This window comes from Oryzias melastigma, linkage group LG21 (genome assembly GCF_002922805.2).
Source record: "Oryzias melastigma strain HK-1 linkage group LG21, ASM292280v2, whole genome shotgun sequence".
Classification (NCBI taxonomy): Eukaryota; Metazoa; Chordata; class Actinopteri; order Beloniformes; family Adrianichthyidae; genus Oryzias; species Oryzias melastigma.
In genome coordinates this window covers 17,160,201-17,174,892 of record NC_050532.1, presented here as the reverse complement: position 1 = coordinate 17,174,892, position 14,692 = coordinate 17,160,201, and the positions used below count along the sequence as shown (strand labels likewise).

General features: G+C 37.1%; 1 protein-coding gene across 4 annotated transcripts in view; it reads left to right on the top strand.

The window, feature by feature from the left end:
• Positions 1-1,468: 1,468 nt before the first annotated feature.
• The window catches only part of prpf40a (PRP40 pre-mRNA processing factor 40 homolog A), a 15,583-nt gene continuing 2,359 nt past the window's right edge, over positions 1,469-14,692 (top strand). For all 4 annotated transcript variants that reach the window (XM_024287015.1, XM_024287013.1, XM_024287014.1 and 1 more), the window contains exons 1-18: positions 1,469-1,560; positions 5,542-5,622; positions 5,704-5,847; positions 6,406-6,489; positions 6,821-6,839; positions 7,859-7,878; positions 7,977-8,018; positions 8,101-8,211; positions 8,383-8,503; positions 8,646-8,670; positions 8,803-9,054; positions 9,935-10,040; positions 11,972-12,036; positions 12,128-12,292; positions 13,032-13,140; positions 13,205-13,355; positions 13,436-13,569; positions 13,639-13,753. In XM_024287015.1, the coding sequence (XP_024142783.1) occupies positions 1,558-1,560; positions 5,542-5,622; positions 5,704-5,847; positions 6,406-6,489; positions 6,821-6,839; positions 7,859-7,878; positions 7,977-8,018; positions 8,101-8,211; positions 8,383-8,503; positions 8,646-8,670; positions 8,803-9,054; positions 9,935-10,040; positions 11,972-12,036; positions 12,128-12,292; positions 13,032-13,140; positions 13,205-13,355; positions 13,436-13,569; positions 13,639-13,753 (1,747 nt within the window). In that variant the 5' untranslated portion in view covers positions 1,469-1,557. The remainder of the gene's footprint in view (positions 1,561-5,541; positions 5,623-5,703; positions 5,848-6,405; positions 6,490-6,820; positions 6,840-7,858; positions 7,879-7,976; positions 8,019-8,100; positions 8,212-8,382; positions 8,504-8,645; positions 8,671-8,802; positions 9,055-9,934; positions 10,041-11,971; positions 12,037-12,127; positions 12,293-13,031; positions 13,141-13,204; positions 13,356-13,435; positions 13,570-13,638; positions 13,754-14,692) is intronic.

The window sequence follows — 14,692 nt, the reverse complement described above, 5'->3', positions numbered from 1 at the left end:
AATGGATCAGGAAATCCCCCTTAGATCATGATTCTTAACATTAAAATAAACTTTTTCTGACATTTCTTAAGTTCTTCTTTGGCAGAATGTTATTTTCAGATTACTAAATAGGTTCAAGCTTTAAGTTAATGTTAAGTAATCTGTTGATCTTTAGCAAAATTAGTCTATTTGAGTGTATTACAAGTATTTCTATATTAAAAATAAATGTGAATTATGCTTCTTTTATGGCATTAATAAAAACAGTAATATAAAAAGAAACTAGCATTTTCTCAACATGTGAAATTACTTTTTATGTTTGACAGAAGATCGCATGATTTCCTTTCAAAATAAAAGACTGCTTGTGCCAGACCGGATCATCCCAGTGCACCTCTGGACTGCATAAGATAATATGTGCTTTAAATTAATAAATTATCAGACTTTTTACCAAAGTTTTGCTGAGTATTGGATATCGGAGTGTTTTGGAGGAAGCATATATAGAGCAAACAAGACTTCTCCAAGTCAGCAAGGACGTAAAAACCTTTACATAGTTTATCTTCGAGCCATATATTTATAAGTTTAACTAATATTAATTACATAAATTCTAATTTACTAACTCTTACTTGAAAAAAATATTATTATTTTATCTTTCTTTAGCCGGAGTGCCACTATGGAAGGGCAAGAGAGCCTCAAGTGGCTCTGGAGTTGCCCCTGTACTAAATGCAAATTTAAATTTAAAATACTTTAAAATTTCAATTTGGTCTGAAGAAGTATTTAGTTGGTATACTTCCTACTCTACATGTACATGGTCCATCTGAGTAAACTTCCTATAATTGTACTCTAGTATGCTTCATAAAATAAACTCTAGGTGTATTATTTTTTAGTAATTGTCAAAAAGAGAGTAAACATATTTATTTAAATTACTGTTATTGAAAAAAAGCATTAAAATATCTGCTGATGCACCAGTTTATTTTGCTACTTATTATTGACTGTACATTTTATTTATTCTGTACTTTTTATTTACATTTTATTTATCTTTTATCTTTTATCATTAGTATTTTTAGAAGTTTTATTTATCACACACGTATTTTTATTATGTCCAATAATCTGTTTTTTACTTGGTTTTATTTGTACCACATTGTTTTTATGTAATTATTTTTACTGTCTTCTGAGTGTGACTGGTGGTTTGCATTAAATTCAGACATGGAATCACTCTCTGCAGACTCTATTCTATTCTATTCTATTCTATTCTATTCTAATCTATTCGAGACAATATTAGTTTTTAAATAGAAAAATATATGTAAATTATTTTACATTAAATTCGGTTGAACTAGATTTAATTTGTTTTATTTACTTCACTTTTATTTTGTACAATATGTGATAAATTCGTGTATTTATCTTTATTTCGAATCTCTTTCCTTCATTTCTGTTGATGCGCATGTCTGCGCATCTTCAAAGCAAACTGACGCTTATGAGCTCAAACCTTTGACCTCTTTTCACCGGAAGCAGCTTCAACCAATCGCTCGGCTCCTTGTTGGGATGTGCCGCTGCTCACATTTGTCGGAGGTTCATTGAGGCAACATGGTAAGTGCCGTTGCTTTAACTACTAGTTTTTATGCTCGTGATATGCGCTAAATACATTTTATGGCTCTAAATTCAATACTTCTAGAAGTTCATTTTAAAACTATCCTCCGCTTTATTGTAGAAGAGTTGAACATTTCAACTCAAAAACGAGGTGTTAGCTTGTTTTGTTAGCATGTAGCCTAGTTAGCGTCATCTAATGTGATCGACTATCACCTGGAAGAATAACTGTAGTAGGGAAAGAATAAACTATAAAACGTAAAATAAATTTTGATTAGTCATTGTTGGAGTTCATAATTTGTGTATTTAGCGTAAAGTTGTCTTTGTGTATAGGCTAATTGTTATCTCGTTTAAGCCAGAGCATAGACCTAGCCCAAATCATTGTTATAACAATTACCAAGTTGCTTAAGAAAGAATAGAAAGAGATTGTTAGAAAGGGATAATTAGGAATAGGGGCCAACTTTTTTATATTTTATGATAATCTATTTCACTAGATACTTTTTTGTTTACCAGAAACTGTAATTTACACTTTTCAATGTTTTGCCCCTTTTGATGTGACATCTAGCCCTTGAAAATGCGTTATAAGATAACTATAACTCGCTAGCTTTTATATTGTTATGAAAAGGTTAAATGGAAATAATTAAAACAAATTATTTATACTATTTTAAGACTTTATTTGGGAAACAAATTATTTTGACTACGAATAACTAAATTGTTTTTATTGCTAAAACATGTCAGTGATTGCAGTTGTAGATGCTATATTTTAACTTGTAAAATAATGATAAACTATACAGTCTATGTTACAAACAAGTAATATATATGTATGAATGAATGTATGTATGGGAATTGCAAAATTAATGTATACATGTGAAAAAAAATACAACAACTGTGCATAAATGTTTCAATGTTTTTTTGCTAAAATGCTAGTTGCAATATAAATCTGAACATTTTATTTTGATCATAACTATTTTCATGGTTGTATGTTCACTCAGAGCTGAAAGATATGATAGCTGGATCATTTCTATAGCAAAAAGTATGCTGAAGTTATTAGTGTGCCTTCATTAGTTATAATTGAATAAATTGTATCTATTTTGCTAAGTAACCAAAATACTAAAAGTAGATAAAGAGCTTTCCAAAAATAGAGCAATTTTGTCCTCAATGATGCTTTTTACTTCTAATGCTCTCAGATAGACTTTTGTTATGCTTTTTAGTGGGGTGTATATATAAATGGACAAAAATGTCACAAGTATTAACCAGAAAATTGTTTAATTTCTAAATTCAATCAAGCTTTTAGAATTATTTTAAAATGAATTATTTATCTATAGCTTAAGCAGGTTTAATTATATGCTATTTGTAACATGTATTGTGTAAGAAAATCATACGAAGAAGGAAAATCAAATTAACCTTTATTTATAAATTGCTTATTATACGTTGGTTTCACAAAGGGCTTTACCTTGGAAAAATTCGAATTGAAAAACGAATTAAATTTTTCACAAATGTTATAAAATCACACAATGCCTATAACTCCCTGACCCCACACATTATAAAACAATTAAATGAAGAGAATTAAGAATACAAATAGAAATCAGGCCAAATGCTGAAGTGTGACAAAACAAAGTGATCAAGTAATTTCTCTCTCTTTTTTTCCGAAAAAAAACAAAACAAAACATTAAAACATTATGTGATATGTTTTTATACTTACGGTATCCACTAAGGGAGGTTTCTCTTTTCAGTGTTTTTTTTTTGTTTTTTTTTTGTTTTTTTTTTTTATAGCTGCACTTTAAACCAAACATGCTTCATAGCATGACTGTTTTGTTGGAAAATTGTAGGTTCAGAGGTTTTTTAAGATGATGTTTGTGTACTTGGTCTGATTCTCTGTGCCCAATGTTAAATTAAAAAGGTTAGTGTAAAAAACTGTTGCAGAAAAAGGGCCTATTTTCTGGAAACAAAACCTAAACGTGTCTATTAGTGCTACAGACGATGTTTGGAACAGCTCACTTAACCCTCTTAATTTTTGTCACAAAATATGTCAGTGGTTTTTCCTCCTTGTAATCACAGATACGCCATATTACCAAAAGTATTGGCTCACCTGTCTTGACTCACATGTAAACTGAAGTGCCATCCCATTCCTAACCCATAGAGTTCAGTATGATGTTGGTCCACCATTTGCAGCTATCACAGCTTCAACTCTTTTGGGAAGACTGTCCACAAGATAGAAGTGTTTTATAGGAATTTTGGACCATTCTTCTAAAAGCACATTGGTCAGGACACACACTGATGTAGGTAGAGAAGGCCTGGCTCTGTCTCTGCTCTAATTCATCCCAAAGGTGTTTTATGGGGTTCAGGTCGGGACTCTGTGCAGTTCATCCACACCACACTCTGTCCTCCATGTCTTTATGGACCTTGCTTTGTGCACTGGTGCACAGTCCCCCATAAGACTCCCACAAGGTTGGGTTCCTTTCACTGGAACTAAGGGCCCAAAAAACAAGCCCACGCCATTATTCCTCCTCCACCAAATTTCATACTCAGCTCAATGCAGTCTGAAATGTCCCGTCCTCCTGGCAACCTCCTAATCCAGACTGGTCCATCAGATTTCCAGATTGGAAAGTGTGATTCTTCACTCCAGAGAAGGTGTCTCCACTGCTCTAGAGTCCAGTGGTGACATGCTTTACACCACTGCATCAACGCTTTGCATTGCACTTGGTGAGGTGTGGCTTGGATGCAGCTGCTCGGCCATGGAAACCCATTCCATGATGCTCTCTGCGTTCTGTACTTGGACTAATCTGAGGGTCACATGAAGTTTGGAGCTCTGCAGCCACTGACTGAGCAGAAAATTGGTGACCACTTTGCACTTCAGCATCTTCTGACCCCTCTCCATCAGTTTACATGGCCGACTACTTGGTGGCTGAGTTATTGTTGTTCCCAAACTCTTCCATGTTGTTCTTGTAGAGCTGACAGTTGACTGTGGAATATTTAGGAGATGTCACGACTGGATTTGTTGCAGAGGTGGCATCCTATGACAGTTCCACACTGGAATTCACTGAGCTCCTGAGAGAGGAACATTCTTTCACCAATGTTTGTAAAAAACAGTCTGCATGCCTAAGTGCTTGATTTGATACACCTGTGGCCAGACCAGGTGGACACCTGATTCTGATCATGTTGATGGTGAGCAAATACTTTTGGCAATGTAGTGTATATAATAGCGAAGTTTCTTCATTTAGACTGAAACTAAAAATATAATTCTAAAAACTCACAGTGGCTTGTTGCACCAGAAATTGTTTTGTTAACTTCTATCACAGAATCGAAATGCTGAGTATAAAGCAGAGAGAATACAGTTTTGTGACTCGGCTTGTTTTGTTGTCGTCTTCCTGACAAATCCATTGTGCGATTGTGCTAAATGTTGATTGTCTGGCCAGTCAGAGAAGCTTCAGTTTCAAATGAAAGCCTAAACCAATAGGTTAAATGAAGGTTTCGAATATTCAGTGAAATTAAGATCATAGCAAAGAGGTAAAATGATTTATTTTAATCCCAATTAACACTATCAAATTCTACAATCCTATCATGTTTTTAAAATGTATGTCTGCATTTTTTTAACAATTCTCTTACATGACACTCTAAAATAAAAAGCAAAATATTTATTTCTTTTTTTTACAGAAAAATACTAAATTTATCATTAAAATATTGGATTGATTTTTCAATGATACTGATTGGTCTTGAATATCTTCAGCATTCATTTATGAAAGTAATAATGTTATTCTTAATTTAGTTGTAGTCATGTAGTTGTGATGCAGATATTTTTTTCTACACTGCACTTTCATGCAACTAAATTACAGTAAATCAGATTTATTTGTCGAGCCGATTGTTGTTCAATTAAGTAATTGGTTAACTTAAACTGGTTTGTTTTCTTAAATTACTCCTAAGTGACTTTTCCAAACTATATTCCGTTATGGATTCTCTGACTGTTTTGTTTCTGGTTCTCGACAGTCTTCAACAGAAGCTAACAACGGCCCGAGCCAAACCCCGGCTTATCCGGCCGTACCGCCCTCAACAATACCTCCTCCATATGTAAGTGTTGCAAACCTGTTGTTATTTATCTGTAGTCCGACATGAATTATATATTTTTTTCTTCTCTTTTCGCTTTACCAGATGGGACCACCAGGAATACCTCCTCATTTTGCTCCAATGGGAATGCCCCCTATGGGTCAGCGACCCCCCAGCATGACTCCAATGCCACCTGGTATAATGCCCCCTGGCATAATGCCACCGATGGCAGCCCCACCAATGGGACAGGTGTGTTTGTAGGGCATCTGAACTGTGAAATGCGGCTTTCTGCATTTTTTTTAACCTAAAGGGAGTGAAATTGGAAGCTTTTTAGTAAAACAATATCTTGTTTGGGGTTATTTGTCCTTGCATTATAATTGTGACAAAAATGTAGACACTTCCATAAATGCAGTTAATGACTATAATAACACGTAAGAGACAAGTAAGCAAAAAGTAAGCAGAAATACATATTCTGTATTTTAAAATGAATTTGATCTAATTCTATTTTTCATTAAAAAAGATTTTGTGATTGAAACACTTGAAAATACTTTTTAGAATTACATTAAACATTTTCAAAAATCTTCATTAGGTGTTTATGCTAAGTGACAGATCTAGAGATCTGAAATGAGCTTTTTGTTCACTGTGGTTGGATTTCTTTAGACAAGCATCGCATACTTGGCTTCAAAGTTTCCTTCTCCTCATTGAAAACCAGCCCTTTACACAGTCATGCTTTCTCATTCCGGGTGTTATTGCTCGTCACTAGTATGGAAATGCAAAATGAATATTTCATGATGCTCCTTTTATTAGATGCCAGGCATGTTGCCACCTATGATGCCAGGAATGATGATGGCTCCTCGCATCCCAGCTGCGACTGTACAGCCAACGGGACCGGTAATTTTTACAATCCTTTTTTCATACTGAAAAAACACGATTATTCAAGTTGGGAAAAACTTCTTGAAATAACGCCAAAAAATTGTTATATTTCATAATGTAACAGCATGAAGGCCATTTTCACGCCAAGAATAAAAAGGTGTAATCGGTTTTATAAAGGGGGTGAAATGGAATTTGGAAATGGAGGACATTCTTGGAAAGCATGAATTTGTTTTTGCTATCTCATTGAGAGTACACATTAATCTGAATAGCTTTTTTGTTTCATTTCTGTCAGTTGTACTTAACGTCTCTTAATTTAAATCATGACTAATACTTTTTTTTTTCTCCCCAGCCTGGTGTCGATTCAACAGGTAAAATCTTTAGTATTTTTATTATTAATTTTTCTCACTACAGAAGCCAGAAAAGGCCTAGCCTACTTTTTCTTGTGTTAACGAGATAATGAAGAATATATTGTAGTGTCCCTCTCTTCCTTTCCAGCACTGAGACCCCAAGACCTGTTTCCTGTTTTAAGTCTCTTTATTTTATGGTTAACGACAAAAACAGCAGAAGAAAACACTCCTCAAAAGTGTTTTTTGTCTTTTTTTTTGTGGATCTACACTCCTCAAACACCGAAAGTCCATCACATGCACCATCCACTCTGCATTTATTTCCCTTAAAGCCCTAATGACAGAACCCAGGGCGGACTAGCGTCTCTGCGTAGTGCGTTCACTGAGCTCCAGACATTAGCGGACCCAAACAGCCCAACTCAGTACCCTGTAATATATTTTTGTCATTTTTCTGCAGCAAAACAAAGCAGTTTATCAGAGAAAATGTTGAAAAGCATTCAATGAATCAATTATAAATGGATAAGTTCCACTGGTAGAGACACTCGTCGGCCCAGGGTTATGATGGTTCTTACTGGTGCGTTCACGGATAAAAGATGAGTTATCCAGATGAGTGGAGAGGTCTGGCTGGTACATACATTATCAATTAATTAATGTCTGCATTTTTTCTGAAAAACTTTGTTTTTCTGCAGATTGTATAAAAAAATAAAAAGGTGCTGTCACGAACTTAGTTTTTGCAGAGTGGCTGTTAATGTCTGGAAATCAGAGAATGCACCGCGCAGAGAAGCTCGTCGGCTCTAGGTTCTGTAGGCATTTGTGGAGCTAATAAATCAATAAAGAAATAAACTAAAAAAACGTCTGTGGAGTTTATTCTTCTACTGTCTTTGTCGTTAACCACAAAATAAAGAAACTTAAAACAGATGGATCTCGTTACAATGAGAAAACGCTCAAAAAAAAAGTAGGGCAGGCCGTTTCCGGCTTCCGTACTTTACTGCTTTTATGTTCATTTCACGCTTACATTGTCTTTTTTGTGTCGATTTTGACAGTTGCTGCACCGGGAACTACTGTGAGTGGATCAGTGTATCAACTTTCATACAATTTACTTACTTCATGTTTTTATTTCATCCTATTTCTGACTTTATTGCTGTTTTTTTTTCCTGGCAGACCGCCACAAATGGATCTTCGCAGGAAGAACAACCAAAAAAGGTTTGTTCACATTTAAAAACAAAAACGTTTTTTTCTTTTACCTCTAAAACAGTCGATTTAAAGTTGTTCTTCTTTGCTTTAGAAGTCCGTTTGGACAGAACATAAATCGCTGGATGGGAAAACATATTATTACAACACAGAAACCAAACAGTCCACATGGGAGAAACCTGATGACCTTAAATCTCCTGCAGAGGTACAGAAACGCTCATGCCACGATGATCACAACCTATAACACAGTCCCAAGCGATTACAGCTGAAAAAAAATAAAAAATGGTTTATAAAGTGCTACTAAATGTACATTTATATGAAGATAGTTTGGTTTCTTTTAGATTTTATACCAGAAATCATATTTTTTCCTCCATAGCAACTGTTGTCTAAATGCCACTGGAAGGAGTACAAGTCAGACACGGGGAAGCCTTATTACTACAACTCTCAAACGAAGGAATCCAGATGGACCAAACCCAAAGAGCTGGAGGATCTGGAAGGTAAGCGGTTCTTTCGTGTGAAAATAAAGCAACCTTAAACCGTGAAATGTTTGGTGAATGACCCCTTTCACCATCGATAATTAGTTTCTATGTGAGATAATATCTGAGCTTGTCTTTATGAGGCACTTCTTCTCTGTTCCAGCTATGATCAAAGCAGAGGAGAACGGGTACGTTCCTCATTTTATCCTGGATTACTTTCTACACTTTTGCAATAAATGTCAAAAAGTGAAAATGAGTAATTTTCTTGGTGATCATGAAACTAGAAGCTGTAAAATAATTTGTTTTTTTTTAACCTTCAGAACGGCAGAGGCGGCAGCCGTGGCGCCGGGAACTGCTGCTACTCCTACAGTGCAAACAGACAACACGACTACGTTGGCCGCCGCAACAGAGGTGGAGACAACCGCTGTAGCAACGGCGGCGGCGGCGGCTGCTGCAGTCGTCTCAGAGGAGCTCCCGTCCCAGGTGACCGTGCATCCAGCAGCTGAGGTTAAGACCACAGATGCACCTGCGGTTTCCACCGAGAGTTCAGCTGTGACAGAGAGTACAGCCAGGTAAAACACTACAAGCAGTCATATTTGAAAGAAAGGACTAAAAATTATTTTTGTTTGCAGGCCTGAACTTCTAATAGACTTTAAGATCGAATCTGAATTAAGGATTTTTATATCTGTGCACCACAGCTATTCATAAGTACATCAAAAAGAGTTAAGGAAGTCCTTCATGTTTTTGACAGATTCAACAGAAATCTTTTGATAGAAAACTTATCATGGTTAGTTTTAAAGCAGTTAAGTACAAAAATGGTAGTAATAAGCTAGAATGGAAGCCATTTTTTGTGTTGATTAGTTCTATTGATATGTTGATCCCAAGTTGCATTTCGCAAGCAACAGCGCTTCTACGTGACTTTAAATAGCTGACAGCATTTTGGGGTTGTAAGGTTGAGCTTTTAGTGTCTGCAGTCACATGCAAAAAAGGCTGTTTTTTTTCATTTTACTAAATATATTTTAAAAATCAAGACTTTTTATTTCTTTAGTCTCATATTTCCTGTCTAATCATAACTGGTCACATTTTTAGATTGTGAACCCTTAATTAAAGCAAAATCTCAAAAGTGAAAAATGATCTCTAAATGCATCAAGATGCCACGTTTTCCACCTTAAGGTGCCACTACAAACTACTGTAGAAATCCTCCACAGAAGGAGGTGTAAAGTTCATAGAGGTCAGTGAGACCTGATCCAAAACACATTTGCTATCACTAAACGCTTTTCCATTTCAAAGTGTTTCGCACGTTCCTGAAAACAAAACAACACCCAGATTGACAAATCAACTTTTTTTTTACTTGCTGGAACAATATTTGTAGACAAGAAAAATCCGTGTAGGGTTAGATAGATTTTAAAGTGGGTCAGTGAGCGATTTATCAGAGGCTTTGTTTGCTTTCAGTGTTAAGGTTACTAAAGAAGAGCCGCCGGAACTCCAGAAGAAAACGTACAAATGGAACACCAAGGAGGAGGCCAAGCAGGCTTTCAAAGAGCTGCTGAAGGAAAAGGTGAGCGATTATTTTTCCCGATCAGTCGACTAACCAGACTGGACGTAAAACACACATCTTAACCATCATTAGCTTTAAACTTGTTTATGATATATGATAACTAAAAATAAAGACAATAAGGACAATAGTTTATTAAACTTTTAATTTGTTTCTGGCATATAAACAAGGCTTTAATCAAATTAAACAAATACATTCCTTCACAAAAGATCAAGTTTTGGTCTCACTGACTAAAATATAACAAAAGTGCATTTTGTGGTGCTTAATGCTCACAACTGTGTTCAACTTTACTTTACTCTGACTCGATATAATTTCAAACTGTTTGATGCTTTTGCTAGTAGCCTAGTAGCCTTAGCATTTCTACCCGTCTTGCAGAAAGACTTGATTTCTTTTGAGAGCAGATCTTCAAATTTCAGTCTAAAGGGGTAGAAGTTGTAGGGATGCACAGAAAACATTTAGCTAATAAGTTTGCACTAATGTTAGCTTAGGTTACCTAGACGACGATCACTCTTCAGTGTTACTATACTCAGTCAGTCGCTCTTCAGGTGCTCAGCGCTGCCATGAAACACAAGTTCTGCATGCAGATATTGATTTGGACACTTCCAACTTTCATCTTTTTTTTTTTTATGTTCCCACTTTCCTACATTATGGTATCCGAGTTGTCAGAGAACATCACTACCGACCCGGATTAGCACTACTGCCCTTCGTAAGCACCACTTGAGTGGCATCACCAAACTGCTGAGTTTTCCTCCACCGTAGGAAACGGAAATCCAAACACTATTATTAAAATAATAACAGACAATGGTTGGATTAACCATTTTATTTTAAAGTAATGCAACAAATATATTGGAAAAGTTATGGCGTTATTTATTTGTCAAAACTCCACACAGACATAAGTGCCAGCTTTAGGTATTAAATTCATCTTATTTAAGCCTAGTTCTTCTTCTTTTTCTACTGTTTACAATTGCACTTACTCCTTCCACCTGGAAGAGACTTGGAGTGAAATGTTGAAGCATTGTAAATCTTGCTCCAGGCTTGTTCTTTCACAGCTTTACTCCAATATATGAAAGACTTTTTGTACGTAGAGCCCAAAAATAGTGGTAGAAACTTGCATAGCTACTCGTCAATGCAAGAACTTTGAATGTGGAAGCCTGAAATGTGCATTTTCATAAACTTTTCTGTAAATAATTTTGTTTAAAGCATCAAAATATTCAAAATGATATTTTAAAAATATGTTTCCACACTTTATGTCTGTGTAAACCATAGATTTAGCCTCATCATTTAGTATCTGAAATATAACTTATGGTGTAAAATGCTGATCATCCTGGTTTTAGTCATAGTCATGTTTGCGGTTGCGTTCCCTCTCCCTGGTATCGTGATCTAATCCGTCCTCCGCTCTTCAGCCTTTGGGAGGTCTGCTAAGCTTCACCTCCTGTTGCTGTGAACGTGCTCCGTTTGCAGGCAGCTGAGCACCACCCACCTTGAAAGCGGCTATATTTAGTTGCTTTTTAATTTTGTGCACAGGGCTCTCCTCTGAGATTGCTTGCCATTTCCTTCAAGATCTTAATGGCTCTGTCTTTATGATTAGCTTTATTGGATCACCGGCACGGTGATGTCTGGGATTAAGACACTGAGGGAAAGCGGCGCGCCTCAGTGAGATAGAATAACTGTGACAACTGACAAGACAGAGGCACACAGTGGAATCAGTTCATAATGGATGAAGGACTTACTCCTGTGGCTGAAAGGGCACTTATATAAGTCCTCGTGGCACTTCTTGAATTATTGCCACTCCACACCTCTTAACCCGGCCTCCATTAGTAATTAAGAAAATGTATTGCAGCAGAAATCATTGTTTCTTCCTTGTGTTTTATGTTTTCTTCCCAAATCATTTCAGTTTAATTGACTCCATCATGCTTTGATTTCCTCCGTTTTAGGGTGTTTCATCAAACTCCTCTTGGGAGCAGGCCATGAAACTGATTATCAACGATCCTCGCTACAGGTAAGAATATTCCCAAGGGTTTCATTTATCCGACTATTCCAGGTCAGAGCCGCATCATCTCTGACCTCGAATACTCCTTCTAAATAAACAGCGCGCTTCCCAAGCTGAGTGAAAAGAAGCAGGCCTTCAACGCCTACAAAGTTCAAACTGAAAAGGAAGAAAAGGAGGAGGCTCGGATTAAATACAAGGAGTCCAAAGAGACCTTTCAGAGATTCCTGGAAAACCATGAAAAGATGACGTCCACCACCAGATACAAGTAAGTGTCATCTCGCAGTAAATGTTTCACTGGCTGCTGCCGCCGCTGCTGTGAATTGTCGATGTGATTATGCAGAGGGAATCAGGGAAAGGTCATTGGTGGCTTTTGCACGCTGTCAGACGGACACAAACCTGTTGGGTTCCTCTTATCCTGCTGTAGGATGTGTCAAGAGCAATATTTTTCACAAAAATAGAACCTTATTTGGCCATTTATTGAAATTTAGTTTGGAAAAAAAATCCTTGTTTTTAACTTCCTGTTTCATTAAAAAGAAGTATTTTGCAAATCTGTATAATATTCTGATCTAAATCAGTTTTTAAAATGTTCCAAAAGCTGCTGTAACAGGACAGAAATATTGATGCAGATCTGCATCCATTTCATCCCCTCTTTGATTCAGCATACGGGTGAAAGTCACCAGAACTGTGGGACTGTTGACCTTGACAACAAGCCAGTTCCAGAGTTGTGCTGGCACCAGCCGGCCGCCTGACACCACTCACAACAGGCGGTTGGAGAAAGGACTTCGTACCCTCGTGTTCGTCCCCCTTTAATAGTTCTAGAAGAAGAAATGTTCTGATTGTTGCGTCATCTTTTTACATTCTGACCCCGTCATGTTATCGTTTCATGGTTGGATTTAGTTCTGCCTGAGTGGCATAAACCAAAACAACCAGAGGGAAAAGCTGCCTGTGAAATGCTGCCCTCAAGTGGGTTTATGTTGTGCGGATGCTCCAAATGTGCGTTCCAGGAAAGCGGAGCAGATGTTTGGAGAGCTGGAAGTGTGGAGCTGCGTTCCTGAGAGAGACAGACTGGAGATCTATGAAGATGTGCTCTTCTTCCTCGCTAAAAAGGAGAAAGTAAGGCTTTAAATTAGCCAAGGAAAATATTTAAGTTTCAGACTAAAATGTGTGTTGAATCCAGGAACAAGCCAAGCAGCTAAGGAAGAGGAACTGGGAAGCTCTGAAGAACATTCTGGACAACATGGCCAACGTCACGTACCGCACCACGTGGTCCGAGGCGCAGCAGTATCTGCTCGACAATCCTACGTTTGCAGAGGACGAAGAGCTGCAGAGTATGAACATGTTTTGGTTCGATTCCAAACATGTTGACGTGAGAAGACTTCTCTGAAATGGTCACTGTTTGCGGTTGCAGATATGGACAAAGAGGACGCCCTCATTTGCTTCGAGGAGCACATCCGGGCCCTGGAGAAGGAGGAAGAGGAGGAGAAGCAAAAGACTCTTCTCAGAGAAAGAAGACGGCAGCGAAAGAACAGGGAGTCCTTTCAGGTGAAGGGGGAACCAAGCTTAACGTTTCATCAAAAAAAAAATTATTTTAACCAAATGGATGTTTTTCAGAAATTTCTGGACGAGCTCCATGACCACGGTCAGCTGCACTCCATGTCCTCCTGGATGGAGATGTACCCCGCCCTCAGCTCCGACATGCGCTTCGCCAACATGCTGGGACAGCCTGGTACGACAGCAGGGCGCCGCACATGTGGCCGCACGTCTGAAGTGAACTCTGCGCTCTGAAGCACGTGGACGCCACACGCGTGCCGTCTGCCACATGAGCTCAGAAACACAGACATCTTGAAGGGGATTTTTTTTTTGTCCTATTTTCCCAAAATAATATTGAAAAACATAGTTTTATTTTAAAAACTATAAATATTTCATGTTTTTAGCCTCTAATCTAAAAAGAGCTGTTAATTTCACAAAACTTTAGGGCATTCTATATTTTTCTCAGTTTTTAAAACTTTTATATACTATTATATATATATATATATATATATATTTAAACTAGGGCTGTGAAAGTTAACACATTAACACGTGCGATTAAAAAACGTGATTAATGCGTTAATACGTTTTAACGCGCTCAGGCGTCCCGCCGTGAGATCAGCGTAATAAAAAGTGTCTAAAATGAACTTACTTTTTTACATTCTGTGATTGAGATTTATTAAATTAAATAGATAATATGACATTTATTTGTAGTTTCTGGACAAAAGCGATCTTTTATTTTAATAAATAAGGCGGAGAACGAAAGTCCATCTGACGGCTGTAATGCTGAGCAGCAGAGCACCTGCTATAGGGGGTGGGGGGTCGAACGAAACTAAGCTGTCTGCTATTAAAAATCCAAAGAGGAAATCGACTATTGAGATAGGAACGGACATGAATTATCCACAATAACAAGCACTGGTGTCGTCTGAAAATTACAGAAACTCTGCGGAAGTCCCGCCCGCCGACGAGCAGCTGGATTGAAATTCTCCCCAAAAAAATGTTTTATTATTTTTTTTCACAAACACAATAAGGAAAAAGCTGAAAAAAACAGAATTCCAGGAAAAATTTAAAATAGACAGCAGGGAGAAATTCTTACTTTTTGGGTTACCTGGTGCAACTATAGCCTGGATTTTTTTTT